The 19,482-nt window shown below is 43.2% G+C and overlaps 1 protein-coding gene across 5 annotated transcripts in view; it reads left to right on the forward strand.

Moving 5' to 3' along the window:
- Atp8a2 (ATPase phospholipid transporting 8A2) overlaps positions 1 to 19,482 on the forward strand; it is a 563,932-nt gene that overhangs the window by 146,356 nt on the left and 398,094 nt on the right. For all 5 annotated transcript variants that reach the window (XM_052733058.1, XM_052733056.1, XM_052733061.1 and 2 more), the window contains exons 9-15: positions 1,220 to 1,347; positions 2,507 to 2,618; positions 8,228 to 8,393; positions 11,132 to 11,259; positions 11,998 to 12,075; positions 16,865 to 16,953; positions 17,201 to 17,245. In XM_052733058.1, the coding sequence (XP_052589018.1) occupies positions 1,220 to 1,347; positions 2,507 to 2,618; positions 8,228 to 8,393; positions 11,132 to 11,259; positions 11,998 to 12,075; positions 16,865 to 16,953; positions 17,201 to 17,245 (746 nt within the window). The remainder of the gene's footprint in view (positions 1 to 1,219; positions 1,348 to 2,506; positions 2,619 to 8,227; positions 8,394 to 11,131; positions 11,260 to 11,997; positions 12,076 to 16,864; positions 16,954 to 17,200; positions 17,246 to 19,482) is intronic.

Genomic DNA, 19,482 nt, shown 5'->3' on the forward strand with positions numbered 1-19,482 from the left:
TGGTTCACTACGGTCTTGACCAACCCCCTGCCCCCTAAACCCTATAAACTGTGCAGAACAAGAGGTGCAAATCTCTGGGTTCATTTTAAGGACATGTAGGAAACTGTCCAGGCCGATGGGGATCTGCGTATCTGAAAAGCTACAAAGTATCTGAAAGATGTTTAAAGAAGCAACATGCGACATTCAGTGTCACCATGGTGAGGCTGGTAGGTGTGTCCAGGCCAAGCAGAGGGCTCTGTGACTGAAAAGGAGGGCTGAGTTTCTGTAGCACATGCTGAAAAATGCCGAGAGTAACGGGCAACAGAAGTTTAGATGTAGATCCTCTGGTCACTGAAGATCTGCAGATGGGCCACCACCTTTCCAGTGCTCTGGGTTGAGTTAACCCTGCTTGAGCTGCCTGGCTGATTGTCACTGAAAAGGAACCATTGTTCCAAAGCCAGAAGAGGAAGCTGCATGGAAGGGAAAGACATCCTTAGGAGAGACTGATAGAACACAGCCTCATGGCACAGGGAGGGAATTGGGGGAGGAGAGAAATTACGATCAAATATATCGAATGAAATGTTTTTTTCAGGGACAAAAAAAAAAGAACCCTATGACACAGAAATAAATTCAGCACAAAACAGATACAAATTTAAAAAAAAAACTTACCACACAACTGTATTGTAAGATACAATACAATAGTCGTTTGTGAATAAAATACTGAGCATTGAAGACCCTTGTGGAATTTTATGTTGTTGTTGTTTTGTGAGTTTGTTTTTCTGCTTCACAAAACTGAATTTAATAATTCTGTCTGTGTGTCTTTCTATTTCCTATGGACTACATTTTTTTCTGTTTGAAGAAGCATTGATGAGGTTCAGCAAACTATTTTGGTCGGAAGTATTCAGAATAAAGAGTAACGAGTGGTGTATACTATAGAATGTTAAAGGATCCTCCAGTATTGCAGGATGGTGGTAGCATCGCTTTCTGTCATATGTTTCAGTGCCTCAACTATAATTTAAATATGGCTGTCTCTAGCAGGGGTTGGGGCTTCCTCTTCTGCACCGCTGAAATCTCGGTTTCTTTGTGTCAAACTGTGCAGTCTGGAGGGGTGCTATATGACTTATCACGTGATCGCATTGCAGATGGCTCATTATGTCCCTATGACTGACAGAATGCCGTGCTGTGTCTTAGACACGGATGGCAGTATTTGATCTCCCTTGGCTTATCGTTTCCGTTTCAGGGCTTGAGCCACACAGCCGACATGCAGACGCGGGAAGTACTGATGAAACTGTCGGGAAGGATAGAGTGTGAAGGGCCCAATCGCCACCTCTACGACTTCACTGGCAACTTGCACTTGGATGGGAAGAGGTCCAAATCTCCTTTTCTTAATTATTTCTCCTCCTCCTGTTCTCCTCCCCCACCTTCTTTTTAATGTGGCCAAGAATTCCTGGAGCTTTGAAAAATCCTAGTTTCGTAGTATTTAAAACAGTGCGATTTCTTCATGTTTAGCTCATTTCTGAGAGACTGAAACACTGTTTAAATTCATTTAAAACTTCCCTTACATCGAAGAAAAGAACAGATTTTTGAAAAGAAACAAGCCAAAGACCTCACATGGGGTTCATAGAAAGTGGCTTATTTTTTCTTGCTTGTGACTGACGAGGCCAAACAGACAGTTCAAATTGCATTCAGTGGTGCAGGAGAGCAGCGGAGAGGTACTGGCTGTGTATTCAGCGTCCCACACATGGGAGGCAGATGAGTAGTTTCTTGTTAGCTTTCTTCTACAAAGCACTGTTTCTATTTTACTAATTGATTTTGCCGTGTGGTGCATTGCAATGCTTGCACATGCTAGACAGACCCGCCCTTCTCCAGTGCGCCTCACTACAGCTCTGCTTGGCTTCAGAAAGCTGAATGAAACGGGGCTGTGAATATGGCACAGTCAGTGAAATGCCTATTATGCATGCGTGAGGGCCATAGTTTGGATTCCCAGCCTACATTAAAAGCAAATGCCAGTGCTGGGGGATTGGCTGGGAGATCAGCGCAGATTGGCTGATCCCTGAAGTCCATTGGCTAGCCAGCTTAATCAGTGACAGTGAGAGACTTCGTTTTGAAAATAAGGTGGAAAGATAAATGATGTTGACCTCTGGCTTCCACGTGTGTGTACACATGTGAACACGTAGATATCACACACACACACACACACACACACACACACACACACACACACACGTTGAGTGGTAGATTGGTTTTCAGAAATGAATAAGCTTGAGGCTTTTTAGCATTCCCTTTTTCAGTGTTCTTGCATAACAGGATTATGAGGCATAATCCTCTCTGATATTTTATAGAAAGAAAACCCTATCCTATGCTATAGTGAAGAATGGATAAAGCAGACATTTGGGGTGGGGGTAGGTAGATCAAGCAAAGCATAAATTCACAAATTTGACTTTGATTTATTGTAGGCTTATGTAAAGGAAAAGGCATGCTTATTTGACAGATTATCAAGAAATAGAAATATTTTTCTTCTTTTTAGCTCTGTTGCCCTCGGGCCTGACCAGATCTTACTGAGAGGTACCCAGCTCAGGAACACTCAGTGGGTCTTCGGCGTTGTTGTGTATACCGGACATGACACCAAACTCATGCAGGTAAAATGTTTCTGTGGAAATCTGTGCTGACCGTGCTTGCTTTACTGTTTGTTTCTCCCTTATTCTCCTTTCCTTTGAGGGTGGAAAATACAGACAAACAGGAAACTCACATTCATCCAAGAGTGTAAACTCAGGGGAAGAGTGACTCTTTTATTTCCTTATGTGACTCTTCTGGCCGTTGCCACCACATTCTTGGCCACAGACTCTCTGAATATAAGTGGTCTTGGTTGTCTAGATTCAAGAGGGACAGCTGACTCTAACTCTGTCTTCTGGGTGTAAGGAGAGATTAGTTACCCTTTAAGAATTTCTCTAATTTTCCTATGAATCCCACTAATTAGGATGTTATAGTAAACTCTTATTACATGAATTCTAGGTCATTTAAAATAAAGGAACAATGAACTAATGTTTATTCTTCATATACCAAAGAAAGAGAATTCATTTAAAAGAGTTTTTCTCTTTTTCACTGTTAATGCTTTTTCTTAAATTTTTGTTTATAGATTCATAGCCCATATTTGTATCATGACATATTTGGCCAGATGTCTTCTGAACTTGTCCACGAATCTCTTTATCATTTCTTACATTTCCTCTGATACATTTTGGCATTTGTTGTATGATGCTGTTCCTGGAGAGATGTGAAGAAACCTCTAGTCAGGGAAATGATAACCAACCGAAGCATAGATGCCACCAACGTCCAACTTGGTGGATCAGTGCATTTATTGGGGTCACCTGTGCAAACATGGGTAAGGGGTTACTTAGAAGAACAAAAATGACTCAAAGACAACTGCGTCACCAGAGCCCACCCAGCATGGGTGATGGATCACAGAATCCAGAAATCTAGAGCACATTGCGCAGCCTCCAGACAGCTTGGCAGGTCAGGGAATGTCCTTGGCAGGCAGCTTAGTTGACCTGTGCCTCTTCCAGGTCTCTGTTTCTTCCTGGCAGCTCAGTTGGTCTGAGCCTCTTCTCAGCAGCTCAATGGGCTCAAACTATCTTTCAATGCAGTCCTTACTGTTTGTAGATTCTTGGGAAGGGAGGGGCCTAGTGAATCTGATCAGTTTCAGGGACTTCCTGAAGTCTTTGGGTTGTTTACTTCCCAAGCTTGAGTAGCTTCCCTGCAGAATGAAATGTTTCACTTGAGCTTAGAAAAAAATTCCGGTGTCTTAATAAGCTTCCCTTTTAGATAAAAGTTTTTATATCAGAGGAAATTACTACATAGCAGTATTGTATTTTGTTAATTAAAACTATTAAAGAGAGTTGGGTCTTCTGCTATTTTATGTAATTTCCAAAGTCACATTTGGCTTATGTCTTGGTTGAAAAATGTTTATAGCCACTGTTCTTTGAGTCTTGTACTAAAACATCTGGGTACATTAGCAAAAAGGCTAAATCTTCACCTTTGGGGGCCAGGCAGGTAAAGGAGTGATATGGAAAATACAGAAAGTAGGGATGTACTTACTGTAAACTGTGCCATTATAAAGTTCTGTGGATATATAGGTAAGAGTCTCCCAGCCCAGGCTTAGAGTGCTGGTTAATCCAGTGAAGACATGGGAGGAATCTGGATTAGAGGGCTATGAGAGTTCCTGAAGCTGAAAATGACCCTTGGAGTTGAGTGACAGGTGGATGTGAGGGTACAGTACTCCCCTCTGAGTTTCGGAAGTTGAGGAGTTGTAGACTGGGAGACCTGTGGCTGATCCACGTGGCTGATCCACGGCAGTGGGAGCTCGAGGAAGCTCAAGGGGCAGTCCAACAGTGCCAGGTCCCTTGACGCTGAGTAGAAAGGGACTCAGAGCTGCGATTGTGATGACAGACCGAAAATGGGGCTGGAGCAGAGAAGAATTCCATGAGCCAGTTTCTCAGGTCTTCAGTGTTGGCCAGATTCAGGGAGGTGACCTTCTGGGGGAAGGGAAGAAGGTCTACATCCAATTGGTGTGGACTTAGAAGAACAAAGACTTAAGTAGTACTCCAGGGTCTTAACTCCAGGAGAGCTACCTCTGGTGCCAGTGGGTCCTGACTGAGGCACCCTCTTTTGGCAGAGGTACCTGATTTGGGGTGTCACATGTCCTTAGCTGGGTAAGAGGAGTGGCAGGAGGAGAGATCCAGAAGCATGGAGAAGACACACAGCATTTTGGGTGTAACAGGAGGCCTCCAGGCTTAGAAAAATACTCATAGAAGGTGTGTTGGAGGGTCACTCATAGCAAGTAGAAACATGACTGGTTGACGGCCTCCACGGCAGCCCTGGAGTGAATGAAAATCGTTCAGCAGACCTGCGTTCCTGCTCAGCTGTCATTCATTCACAGGATTAGAATACTTAAAGTTTATTGTCTCTGAGCAGTCTGCGTAGAAAGACCATCTTGATGGATGGTTTCACGCTCCGCCACCTCTTCAGCAGCCAGTTACCAGTAGCCACAGCAAACCCTTGGTGCTATGCTCCCCACAGCTTCTGTATTTTCGTAATAAGCAGTAAAGAGGCCGTGTGTGGGTAGCTCAGATTTGGGTAGAGTACCAAGGCTAGGGTTTGGATCATGCTTATTAAAAGTTCAAGCTTTCTCCAAGTTCCCTTGTACCCTGGGTGATTTTTTCAGGGTATAATATTCTTCTTCTAGATCACATATTAATATTACAGCTTTGGAGCTCAAGCCAAATATAATTTGTATCAAAACATCCCCATCATGGCTTCGGTGGGCAGGATGAGTCCATGCCATTTGCACACTTTGTGTGTGAGGGGCACTTTCCCTGCCCTCTGTGTGACAGACCTTGGCAAGACTTACTCCTGTTGACATACAGAGAGTGATGGAAAACCCCAGAAACATCTGTGCTAGACTTGCTGTGCCTTTAGGGCTGAACCAACACGAACAATGAAATTTCAAAAGGAATATAAAATAACACAACAGCTGGAAGCCATTCTGTTCGTGCAATAACATTGTGTCTACACTTGTGTTTTTGATGGCTGAGGGGAAGTTGAATGGCTTTGGGGTTCTGAAGCTTCCACTGTGTACCTTTTACCCTTTAGAGCTCCCTCAGTTCATGCTTAGTATAGTTATACACAGCAAACACTCAGATCATTTCTGTTGGTTGACTTAATGGGAAAGAGTTAATCAATAATTTTAGGAAACATTGATGATAACAAGGCATACATGGTTTTGTGATTCACATATATATATATATGATATATATATATATATATATATATATATATATATATATATATATGGATTCACTTATTCCTTGGTATGAAGAAGGTACATCCACTACTTGAAATATTTATTTTTACTTAATATGTATAGGTGTTTTGCTTGCATGAATTTCTGTGCACCATGTCTGTTCAGTGTTTGCAGAGGCCAGAAGAGAGAAGAGGGTGTCAAATCCCCTGGAACTGGAGTTAGAGATGGTTGTGGGCCACTATGTGGGTGCTGGGAATTAAACCCAGGTCTTCTGCAAGATCAACCAGTGCTCTTAACCACTGAGCCATCTCTCTAGCCCCAGTCCTGCTATTTTAAAAACAGAGCAACTAAAGCACAGTGTCAGACTAACCCCAGCTCAGCTTACAAATCCAGAAGGAGTGAGGACTGAGCTGAAATCTAGGTTGACACACTCCAGACATATTCTGACTAGCATTCTGGTGTTTGCTTTCTTGGGAGGAATAAGATGCATACAATTCAGGTCAGATTCCAGCATTTGCAAAATCTTGCGGTTGGACCCATTTTTATTGTAGTCCAAGATATCAAAGTGATAGTGTCCTTTAAGAATTTTATAAAAAGAACTTATTGTTCTAATAGGAATTGAGCATTAAAAACTCATTATTGCAAGTGGAAATGTTTTGGAAAAGGGAGTGAGTGTGCCAAGCTTGGCTTTCCATTTTGGGCATGTGTTGAAGCCTGAAGTTTTAGGTTGTTTCCTTGTGTTGGATGAAAAGTCTGTTTTCCTAACCCTGGAGACTGGTTGGATTTCAACAACTTCAGCTAACTGATAGGCTCACAGAAATGCCAGCTTTTGTCATTTTTTTCTTTTCTGAAAATTTAATGACTCTTAATTAAACACAATAGGGTTTCAACATGAAGCTAGATGTGGGTGTGCCATCCCGGGAGCCTCCATATGGAGTTTGACTAAGATGGCCTTTGCTAGCAAACCTCCATCTTGACCCTGGAGGACTTTTCTTCAAAGTCTATAAAAGACAACTCAGTAAACTAACAGAGGAGGACAAAACTAAATGGAGGATACCTAAAAGACTGTCTAAAACTCCTAATGTGACAGTTCTCTAACTTGCCTACCTTCAGTGACATCCATAGTGCTCACACTAGACAGAATTTCAGGGTCTACAGTGGAATTCAGAAAGATATGGGTGATGGCTGTGATGTGAGAGTCACTGTGTACTAGACTGAGCTCATCTAGGAAGTCAGGCTAATCTACTCATGTCAGAGTCCCAAGTCACCTCTGTGAAGTCCTTCGTTGGGGCCCATCATTGGCCCATCATACCAATCTTTGGGGGTTTCTTTTATAGAAGGCTTCAGGTATATAACTATCCTGTTGATACTACACGATGGACTTTTCCACTACTGAGAGGTTGCAGTCTCACATCCACTACATGTGAGATGCAGTGAACCTTGAGTACAGCTTCCCTGAACATCTTGGTACCCAGGTCCTAACACAGGCCTCAGCTCCTCTGTCTGCCTTCTGGTCTACCTTCACCCAACTCAAGGTGGTCCTGCCTTAAGGAGCTTATTTTTTACACCTCTCCAAGCTAACCTTTCATTCATTTGCTTTGATACCTACCCATGTTTTCTCTTGCTTTATTGATGCATTTGTATTTGTGTCTCTTTCTTTTTTATTCCTTCTTACTAGAAAGAACATTTACACTTTAAAAATCTCTCATACTTATCACAGAGCTGAATTATTGCTTTGGAGGTTCTCCTTAGATTTTTATGGTGAAGAATTATCAGTATATTGGTTTCTTTTAGACCATACTTAGATTATCTAGAGCCTTCTGTGTCTATGAAAGTAGCTGATGTAATGCTAAGGTGTAAATAAAAGTATGGACTAGATCTTGCAGAGTTGGAGTGTTGTCTTAGTCAATGATCTATTGCTATGAAGAGACATCATGACCAAGGCAACTACTTTAAGAGAGTGCATTTAATTGGGGGCTTGCTTACAGTTTCTAAGGCTTAGTTCATTATCATCATGGCAGCATGCACGCAGATGCTGGAGCAGTAGCTGAGAACTACATCCTGGTCAGTAGACAGAGAGAGACTCTGGTCTTGGCATGGGCTTTTGAAACCTCTAAATTCATACCCAGTGACACACTTCCTCCAACAAGGCCACACCTCTTAATCCTTCTAATCCTTTCAAATAGTGCTACTCCCTGGTGACTAAGCATTCAAATATATAAGCCATTTTTATTCAAACCACCACAGGTGAGTCCTTTAAACTGGAGAATGTCTTTTAAAACTGGGCTGTTTACTCAGGAGTATGATGCACTTTTTAATTCCATCATTAATTTGGAAAAGAAACAGTCTTTTTCATTTCCATCACTGCATGTGATTGTCTTACTCAGTGTCTCCTTACCCTTGCCCAAGCCTGTTCTGTGATGGTTACTGCCTTTCAATACTGGTTTACAGAATTCAACAAAAGCACCTCTCAAGAGGTCCAACGTCGAGAAGGTAACCAACGTGCAGATCCTGGTGCTGTTTGGCATCCTCTTGGTCATGGCACTGGTGAGCTCGGTGGGAGCCCTGTACTGGAACGGGTCTCATGGTGGAAAGAGCTGGTACATCAAGAAGATGGGTGAGTGCTGGGGTGGCTGCTGCTCACTTCTGTGGGACAAACCTCTTGGAAGGTCCTTCCATACAGGGTCTATGGGTGGTAGCCATGCCCTCCCTCTGTTCCCATGGCTACCCTGCCTATGCCAGGCCTTCTTGGAGAGAGGACAGATTAGGAATCATGAGATGAAGTGAGGATGGGTGTATCTGGGAACTGTTCTATGCTCTAATGATTGTTTCTCAGCTAATTTTCAAGACACTTTCTCATGGTTGCTCTAGGGATGACAACATGAGAAACCACTTGGATTATTACTAACTTAACTCACAAACATCAGACCAGCTCATCTCCAGGCTCCCCCCAACCCCTGCTAGTGCTATTATTGTCATATATACACTGTGTGTAGGTACTGTCAACCTAACAACATGTTATAATCAGTGCTTTGTATAATCTAGGATATCTTAAAGAGCTAAAAGGGAAAAAAGATACATGCTTATTAACTTGTTTCTTTTAACCTACTAGTTCGCCATTTCTGGAAGTCTCTGTGGACGAATTAGTAGCTGGTATCATCCCCTTGCTTCATCCATCTCACTGTCTTCTTACTGTTTGTGCTGGCATCTAGATTGTCCATAGACAAGGTCTTCTGTGCTGACCAGGATGAACTCTTAGCGGAACTTCCCTGGCTACCCTTTCCCATGAATAGCTCTGCTAAATTTCAAGCCAGTTTTCTGTTTTTCCTTACTGTATATGGGGACACTTGCCTTCCCTGACCATCAGCCGCTGAGATCTATAGTTTTTGATTGGACATTGCATATTGCATTTTTTCCATACTTCATTCAAATGACATGAGTTACCTAGGTGTTCCTGTCCTGTCCTGCCCTAGAGTAGAATGTCTGCATCTGGGGAGGTAGGTAATGGTAGTCAACCTGATAACCACTGCCACCCACTAGAGCAGAACTAGCATGACAAGAGTCTGTGAGTGGAATAATAGTCCAAGGGGCCAACTGTTCTTACAAGAGTTGGCAGATTTCCTTAATACATGCATTTGATCCATTTCTTGGGACTTAACTTGATTTTGATGATTCTGTCTTGTTTTGCTGCTTGGTGGGGCCTAGGGAATAGAGGGAAGATCTGCCATTCTCTGACCTCAGCAAAAATAATAGAATTTAGTGGCAAAAATTTCATGATAAGTCTTAAAACTTTAGAGTATTGCCTTGGCATCATGGTTATTGACATTTCTCAATTATTTTTAAATGGATTTAGACATGATTTTACTCTTCCAATTTCTTTAATCATAAAACTCTCAGGTTTTGAAATGCAAGAAAACTCATGTTACCCATTTTTGCTTGTTTGTTTTTAAACAAGGTCTCATGAGGTAAAGGCTGGCCTTGAACCCAGTCTGTAGCAGAAGCTGGCCTCAGATTCCTGGTGCTCCTGCCTTCAAATGCTGGGATTACAGGCTTGAGCTCCTGTGCCAGTTGCTCCTTTATGAACACGGTCACATGGCTGTGGTTTGAGTTGTAGTTGATCACAACACTTGGTGTTGGCTTTGGTTATGTGGCTTGCTTCAGACGTGAAGCCTGGTTCATCTGAATGCAGTTTTATATTGTGATCTGAGTAAACATGTGGCGTCACCACAGCTTTGGGGAAACTGGTACTTGAGCGGTTCAGACCATGCTAAGCTCCAGTGCCAACTGTGTGGGGTCAGGGAACACAGTCCATATGCGCACCTGCTCGGAGAAGTCAGGTTACATTCCACTGCCCCTGTTGGTGCTTGGATTTCACTTCCTATCAAGCTTGGTCCTGCCTTAACCTCCTTTTCATTGGTTTTATTAGGCTGAACATTTTACATAGTGGTAGATACTTTCTTTTCTTCTTTTATGGACTTGTTTGGTCAAGCCCAGACATTCTTGGGGTTCTGAGGCTTTAGAGGTAGGCTTTCTTTGCATAGTCGCTGCTCTTTGACGTCATATGTGGTCATGTCATGTTATAAAGCAGTTTTGGTTTGTATTTAAAACGTCACAAAGTTTTAATTTCTTAATAAATTTTATTGGCAGATCAGTTTTATTCCTAAACAAATGCCATACTCTGGGGACACTTGAGTTATTGGGACTTATGGATCCTGTTTAGCAACTCCTTGATTGTCTAAGAGAAGCAGATAGTAAAGTAGTCTGCCATGGAGAAGGGGCGCCAGCTGGAGAGTGGAAGGCTTGGGGGCGGGTAGAAAATGAAAGGTTGGGGGATGTCAGCTGACCAGTCAGTGCTTGCTTCTCTTCCTCATTCCCATCACCCCTCCCAGGGTTCATCATCTGTACCATGCATGTGTCAAGCCTTCCCACCGGAAGACTCAATGTGTGTGGCTTGGAGCCATTACAAATTCCTGATTCCCAGGCATAGTCCTCTGCTTGCCTCCTCCACAACCTCCTCTCTTGGTTCCTGCCATGTTGCCTGACCACCCCTGTAATAGCCACATCCTCCTTTGAGGCCACAGAGGACATTCCCTTCCCAGGGGAGGGCTGTCTCTGCTCCCTCCTCTGCCTCCTTCCCCAACCTCTAAAGAGAAGCCAGCACTACCCACAGGGACTGAATCCCAACAGTCTTTGGAGTTTGCACTGGCACAGTAACTCCTCAGTCTCAAGACAGGCACATAGGCTTTGGTTGGGAGCATCTTTTAGGGGAAAAAAAGTCTAGAATAGCAAAATGGAAAGAAATGAAATGGAGACTTCCACTAAAGCTGTATGGATTGTCTTGGTTTTTGTCTGTAGACACGAGCTCAGATAATTTTGGCTACAACTTGCTGACATTTATCATCTTGTACAACAATCTGATCCCCATCAGTCTGCTGGTGACGCTTGAGGTTGTGAAGTACACGCAAGCTCTCTTCATCAACTGGGTGAGTTTCCAAGCAGAGTGTGAAACATGAGCTCCTGGAGGGGTGCCAGCCTCTGCTTTCTAGTACTCTGCACAAGCCTTTGCCATTTCATTGAGTCCCAGAAAGGAAATCGTAGAGGCTGTTTATTATTAGGTCATGGGGCTAAGCCAGCCAAACTGATGACTGGCAAGCAATGCCATAACCATAGTGGGGAAGGTGGGGGAAGGGTGCCAGTGGGTGCTTGTCATCTGGCCACCAGGGCCGTGCTTCTCAAGTCCCCTTTATGCTAAGGAAAAGGCTTCTCATGTGTACTCACCAGAGTGTCCATTCTGCACGGGTTTCATCATGACATTCACCCTGGATGGATTGTAGGGGCTGAGGTGGGTTTTTTTTAAGGGACTGTCATGACCGTGGCCATTAAACACTGGGCCTTGTCACTTTTTTTTTTCAAACCAGGCACCTACATGTGTGTTTTTGATTTTCAAACAAGCCTGTGAATGAGGCATTGACCCAGCTCACAGCCAGGGCATGAGATGATTGTCTTGAACCCAAACCTAAATACCATGGGTCATACTGGGGCCCAGGGTTTCTGCATCCTGATTGCAGCTTCATTCCAGCCAAGTTAACAGTTAGCATTTGGATGACGGTGGAAGGATTTGAAGTGGCCAGAGTCTGGGTTAATCTGAATGAACTATTAGAATTACATGTTTTTCTGAAGGCTTCCTTCTTTATTCCCTCCTTCCCCATTTCCCCTTTCAGGACACAGATATGTATTATATTGAAAATGACACTCCTGCTATGGCCAGGACATCAAACCTTAATGAAGAGCTCGGGCAGGTGAGAGCCTCTCTGGGGACTTTGGGGACAGTGCTATAAGCAGGAAGCCAGTGTTAGCAGAGGAACCCTGGGGGGGGATTTTGCACAAATAGTTACCCATGACTGTGTTTGTGACATCTGGTTTGCAAGGTGGCAGTGAATGCAATTGTCACTTGGTTTTGGAGACATAAATTTATCATTTTGTCGAAAACATATCTGGGGAAAAATTATAGAACATTGCACAAAAATATAATGTTATTTTGGATCCTTTTAAATGTGTTTCTCAGAACAGATGACCAGGAAAACAGGGTAGGAGATTGACTACTGGGCTGCTCCACAAGCATGTGGGGCCATATGAAGGACAGGTATCCTTGACATGGTTCAGAAAGTCGGTGACTTCTGTGTCTTCATCCTGATTTCTGCTTGTTCCTCCTGACTTTCATGTTGCATGATGTCTGCCTCTTCCATTGAATTACTGCAACCTATAACCTTTTTTTGGAATGTATAATACTTATTCTTAACCTAAAGTAATTAAAAACTATGATTTTTATTTTATACACTTTGAACTTCCCAGCAGTCCAGTTGGGGGGTGGTGATGTGCTGCTTTAGAAGGAAGAAAATGATGAGTTCACTTTGGGAAAGCTGGTTGATGAATGACAGGTTAGGGCTGCAGATTGCCCATCCAAATCTGGCCTTTGTTTCCCTGGAACACCTGCCGCACGGCCCTCTGGGAAGATGTCAGCCTGACTTCTCATTCATTTGAGGGCCAGGAGGAGGGTCAGGTGTCCCCCCCCCCCCCAGCTTAAGGACAGAGTCAGTTCTGCATTTGTGCTGGAACATTTTTTAGTTCATTGCAAGAAAGCTGAAGCTCAAATTTGTCTGTCAAGTTTTGTAATAAAATATAATTCTATAACCACATTTTCAGGTGATTCTATTCCTTTGATATTTTCCAAATCTAGTTAGAGTGAAGAGCAATTTTTTTTCTATTTTTTAAATAGAAAATTTAGAATTCACAGGCGTCCTCAAGTTTATTTGGTGTAGCAAGATGGATTGTCATTTAGAGAGAATACTCTGGCACCAAGCACAAATCTTCCTCAGTGAGGCCCGTGTCCCTATCCCCTCCACCCTGTTCACCTGCAGTACTCATGATGAAGAGCAGAATCCAGTGCCAAATATCTATTATCTATCTGTCTGTCTGTCTGTCTGTCTATTTATTTACCTATCCACCCATATCATCTATTCATCCATCCATCCATCCATCCATCCATCCATCCATCCATCCATCATCTGTCATCAGTCTGTCTGTCTGTATGTCTATCATCTACCCGCATTCTTTCTTTCTACAATGACATTGTCATTGATAAAATTCTACTCCTATAACAATCCATGAGTTCTTGGTGCACAGCAGATGACGTTTGCCTCTTTGAATCCTTCCCAGTACTTCCAGGCAACAGTAGCGTCTCTCTGCTCTATTCTCTTAAGCATTCTTTCCAAACACACACACAGTGAAATGACAATGTGATTAGTTTTCCAGTGTCTGTGTCCACCTGGAGCAGCAGGCTTGAGCCCTGTGTAGTCAGCCAACTGCAGGTCAAAAATCGGATTGTGCCGATGGTGGTTGCACCTGTACCAAATATACACAGAAGAGTCTTGTCACTGTTCCCCAGCTAGGACAGTATGGCGTTTCTATTGTCTAAGGTGCCACACACCATCTAAGATTACACACCAGAGGTTGTATGTAGGTTTTATACAAACACTGTACCATTTTATGTAGTGGATTAGAGCATCTGAGAATTTTGGTACCCACAGGGGTTCTTAAAACTAACCCTGTGGATGTTTAGTGACAACTGTATACGTAGCCTTTGGTTACCTTTGTCAGTTCACAGGGCTAAGTATATGATTGTTCTCATGTGCCACTGAATTGACCTAGCAAGATGGAAAAGCCCCCAGGATGAAGTACCCTGTCCTGGCCAGGCATGGGGTGGCTTGCCTAAGGAGAAGTTAATATTCAAGAGGGAGAGGGATCACAAATTCTACAGTTCTTTATAAGATTTTCCTTTCTACTATGTTGGCAAACTTTTAATTCTTTTTAAAAAGAGACAGAAGAGCTAATTCTGCTGTGCTTCTGGTGTTCCTAGACTTACTCTGTGAAACATAAAATTTCTTATTAATTGAAAACAATGGAAACATTAATTATCCCATTAATCAATATGGTCAACATGCATACATGTTTTAAAATATCATATATAATTATAAACATATGTAACTATTATTTTTCAATAAGTTTCTGTGTGAAGGGCGTGGAAAAGCTGCCTGCCCTGATTTGATCATTATGTAATATTTTTTTTTTTTTTTTTTTTTGGTTTTTCGAGACAGGGTTTCTCTGTGTAGCTTTGCGCCTTTCCTGGGACTCACTTGGTAGCCCAGGCTGGCCTCGAACTCACAGAGATCCGCCTGGCTCTGCCTCCCGAGTGCTGGGATTAAAGGCGTGCGCCACCACCGCCCGGCTCATTATGTAATATTTCTTTAAAAAATTAGTTTAATTAAAATATAGTTACATTACTTCCCCTTTCCCTTTCCTTCTTCAAATCCCTCCCCTCTCTAGCTCCTCCCATTACCTTCTCAAATCAATTCCATCTCAAATTGATGGTCTCTTTTTCTTCGATCACTATTGTTCCATATAGATTTATATAAATGCTTAAACATACAACTACAACTGACTGAGTCCATTTAGTGTTACTGTGTATATATGATTATGAATGACCACTTGGTATTAGACAACCAATTAGGAGGCTCATCCCTGGGAAAAACTAGTGTTCTCTCAGAAGGTGTGATGGCTAGTTTTTTGTCAACTTGACACAAGCTAGAGTTATTTTGGAAGAGGGGACAACCACTGAGAAAAATGCTACCTACCATCAGATTGGCAAGGTGTTGGTGCATTTCCTTGATTGATGATAAATGGGGGAAGGCCCAGTTCACTGTGGGCCATGCTACCCTTGGGCTGGTGAGAGAGCCCTGGAGAGCAAGCCAGTAAACAGCGCCCCTCTATGGCCTCTGCATCAGCTCCTACCTCCAGCTTCCTGTTCTGAGTTCCTGCCCTGACTTCCTTCAGTGATGGAGTGGGACCCAAGAGTTGGAAGGTGAAATAAACTGCCTCCTCTCCCAGTTGCTTTTGGCCATCATGTTTTAACACAGCAATAGAAGCCCCAGACAGCAGTCATTAGTTAGCTGTTGTTCTTTGTCTAGGAGTGCAGTCTGAGGAGATTTTCTCTTTCCGTGTTAGCTTTCTGTGGGTGTGGTCTTTGTTTAGGCCTTGCTTAGCAGCCATGTTGTTGAGGTACTGTGGGTGGGTGTAGCTTCCCTGTCATTTCTAGGAGACATACTCTCACAGCAGACTTCTTGTTTCTCTGGTTTTTCCAGTCTTTTCCCCACCTCTCTCTCAATGATCCCAGAGCCTTAGGAGTAGGAGTTGTGGTGTAGATACATCCCTTAGGGCTGGGCTCCCCTTATGATCTCTGCCTTTTGACCAATTGTGGCTTTCTGTGGGGACCTCTGTCTGCTGCAAAGAGCAGCTTCTTTGATGAGGGGTGAGAGCTGCACTTAACTTCAAGTATAAGGATAGGTGTTTAGAATTTAGTCAGGATATGCTGATTGGGCCAGGCATGGTGGCACATGTCTTTAATTTTAGCACTTGGGTGGCAGGAGCAGGCAGATATGTTAGTTCAAGGCCAAAAAAGCATGTTCCAGGCCAGCCATAGCTACACAGTGAGACTGAAAAAAAAAAAAGCCAGGAGCTATGCTGGTCTGGTTGTAGTAGGGTCTCTTCTAAAATCTGTGACCTCACTACCCTGGGTAGTTTGATAGGTACCATCCTGTTGAGTGGGCCTTAAGTTCAATTAGACAGCTGTTGGTTACTGCCAAATTATGTGTACCATTATTACACTTTTAGGAATATCTTGCCATGCTGGCCATTGTTAATCTAGTCAGGGGGTGGACTCTTAAAAAGAATTACATCTTCTGTGAGAACATGGAGGAACTTGGGAGGATGAAATCTATCACCAAAATGCCGACTAACAGGACATGTGATGATGCTTATAGACCGGAAGTTCTCAACCTTTGGACTGTAACCCCTTTGGGGAGTAGAACGGCCCTTTCACAGGGGTCACATATCAGATATATCAGAATATCAGATATTTATATTACAGTTTGTAACAGTAGCAAAATCACAGTTAGGAAGTAGCCACAAAAATAATTTTATAGTTGGGGGTCACCACAACATAAGGAACTGTATTAAAGGGTTGTACCATTAGGAAGGTTGAGAACCACTGTTATTCACAGTGGCCAGGGGAGTTATGGAAATTTCTTTTATTCTTTATTACCCAAGTTATAGAATTGGTAGTAGAAAAAGTTTTGTGAATGGTCTGTGAATTAAAGTGCATCATTTATGATTTGTTTACTTTCATGGGTTTGCATTTAAATTTCATTCAGATTTACAGACATAGTAGACAACTTCATTTTTTGATCCTTGCATCTTATTACACCCATTTTTTTAAAAAGTTACTTTATTTAATGTGTATTTAATTTTGAGTGTGTGTATATCTGTGTACCACGCAATACCCAGTGCTTTTGGAAGCCAGAAGAAGGCATTGGATCCCCTGGAAGTGGAGTTACAGATGGTTGTGGCCTACCCTGTGGGTGCTGGGAATGGAATCTGGGTCCTCTAGAAGAGCAGCCTGTCTCTTAACCTCTGAACCATCTCTCCAGCCCCTTATTACACTCTTGATATGCATTTTGTTCATTCTTGACTTAGGTAAAATACCTGTTTTCTGACAAGACCGGAACTCTTACGTGCAATATCATGAACTTCAAGAAGTGTAGCATTGCTGGCGTAACCTATGGGTGAGCATGTTTATCGCTTACAGGAAATCTCATTTCTAGCCTCCCAATGAAGTGTAGTTTTTGCTGTTTTGTCAAGTGTTGTGAGGGATTTGGATGTGTAGTTGCTATTAAATATGTGTAAAACTTAATGGATTCCCCGGGGACTTGTTTCTTCCACTTTTCTGAGAGGTCCTATTGAACCTGTGGATTTGTATGTGTCCTCTAACAACTGGCCTTTTCTTCTGACTACCTGGTTCTCTCCTGCCAGCCACTTCCCAGAACTAGCCAGAGAGCCATCCTCAGATGACTTCTGGTAAGTTGAGTCCAGCTTGTCTTCCTTCCTTCCTTTCTTAGTGGGGATGCATCAGGACATTTTAGACCTAAATATAAGTTGAATGTGTTAGTTTGAAAAAGAACCAGGATAAGGTTTAAATGCAGATGGGATTTAAATCCACACCACAGAGCTTCTGACATCAACAGCATGCTCTTTGTCTTGTCCTTTCATTTCCAGCCACCTGCAGCTTTTTTTGCTTATTTTCTTCAAATTCCTGTATTTCAAAAATAATGCTTTTATACTAATTAAAAATTATAGATACTGTAGGACTTTATCTCTGGGGAAGATTTAGCTTCCTCTGCCCTGGTGTGGCCAGCCCATTTCCCCCAGCCCATCTGCCCCAGCCCATCCCCCACCCTCAGCTCATTCCCCCCACAGGCCATTTTATCAGCCCATCTCCCCAGGCCATCATCCTTTAGCCCACCTTCCCCAGGCCATTCCCCCCCCCCAGCACATCTCCCACAGGCTATCTTACCAGTCTATTCCCCCAGGCCATCTTCTGCCCCATCTCCAGTCCATTCCCCCAGGCCATCTTCCCTGCCCCCCCCAAGTCCATTCCCCCAGGCCATCTTCCCTGCCCCCCCCAAGTCCATTCCCCCAGGCTATCTTCCCTGCCCCCCCAGTCCATTCCCCCAGGCTATCTTCCCTGCCCCCCAGTCCATTCCCACAGGCATCTTCCCTGACCCCCCAGTCCATCATCCCCCCCCCAGTCCATTCCCACAGGCTATCTTACCAGCACTTGGAAGTGCTTATCACTTTCTGCATTTTCTGCATTTCTTCAGCATATGAACTTTTAACTGCAACCCTTGGGTAGGCTGTTTTTCTTCATTATGTTGGTTGGTTAATTGACTTTCTTTTGGGCCACTTCTGTCTATAAATTCCCCTTATTAGTATTTCGGAAGTGTCCTTGTATTATTTCTGTAGTAACTGTCTCCCCTCCTGTCTCTCTGTCACCTCTTATTAGGCAAACAGTCAGTCTTTGAGTCGGTCTTCTGATTTTGTTTTCTAGCTTGCCTCCTTTCCGTGTGTTTTTCTCATTCATCTTTAACCTTTCATCCTCCTTGATTTTTATACATGCTTACTTCCAGTTTTCAGAGCATGCTCCAATCCTTGCTCTTGTTTGCCCATTTCCTCTGCTCTGTCTCCTGTGCCCAACACCTGCCTCCAGATTTTCTTCACAAACTTGGTGACCACTGGCTGTGTGCTCATATTAAAATTTTTTACTCTTTGTTTTTCTTTTGTGTGCGAGTGTTTTGCCTGTATGTGTGTCTGTGCACCATGTGCATGCAGTGCCCACAGAGGCCAGAAGAGGGTGCTCCATCACCTAGGACTGACAGACATTTGTGAGCCACCATGTGGGTACTGGAAATAGAACCTGGGCCCTCTGGAAGAGCAGGCAGTGACTTTAACCAGTGAGCCATCTGTCCAGAAAGCATTTTTTCATTGTGGCAAACATAGTAAATATAAAACTAAGCCCTTTTAAGACCAGTTAAAAGAGGAATTTTGATTTCACAGTAAAATCACAAAAGCACAGAGATTTCCCATAATATTCCCACTTTACCCAATGGCCTCGGTGATGAAAGCCTTGCCCAACTCCATGACCTCCCTGATGAAGGGTTCCCCACCACAGGGCATTCAGTACAATCCAGGAACCTATACTAACAACTCATGATCACCCACAGTCTACATCTGACATCAAGGTCACTCAATGCTATATATCCTGTGAGTATGGACACATGTATACTAATATATATCACCACAGTATCATGAGTGATGTTTCCATTGCCACCAAAGCCCTTGCTCTGCCTATCCACCCCGTCGTAGACACCCCACCCTTGGTAGCCACTGGGATTTTTTTCTCTATATAGTTTTGTCTTCTCTATAAAGTCAGAATTGGAATCCGATAGCATGCCACCTGCTTAACTTGACTTCTTTCACTTAGTAATCTGCATTTAATGTCCCTTTATGGCCTTTCCTGGTTCAGCAGCTTCATCTTTTGAGCACTGAGTAATAATCTAGGTTTGGGACTACTCTGTTTTGACCCCTCTAAAGGATGAACCTTATATTTCTTTCTGATTGTGTTGACTATTTACATGTGATGAGGGAGGGCTCTTACAGGTTCAGTGTTCATCATGTGGGCTTGAAGTCTGTCTTGTCTCCTGCTTTCCCTATGTTTCACAGGTACCTCATGCCCTCACAGGTACCTGACATCCACC

This window comes from Peromyscus californicus, unplaced genomic scaffold (genome assembly GCF_007827085.1).
Source record: "Peromyscus californicus insignis strain IS unplaced genomic scaffold, ASM782708v3 Scaffold_12__1_contigs__length_115047231, whole genome shotgun sequence".
NCBI classification, from domain to species: Eukaryota; Metazoa; Chordata; class Mammalia; order Rodentia; family Cricetidae; genus Peromyscus; species Peromyscus californicus.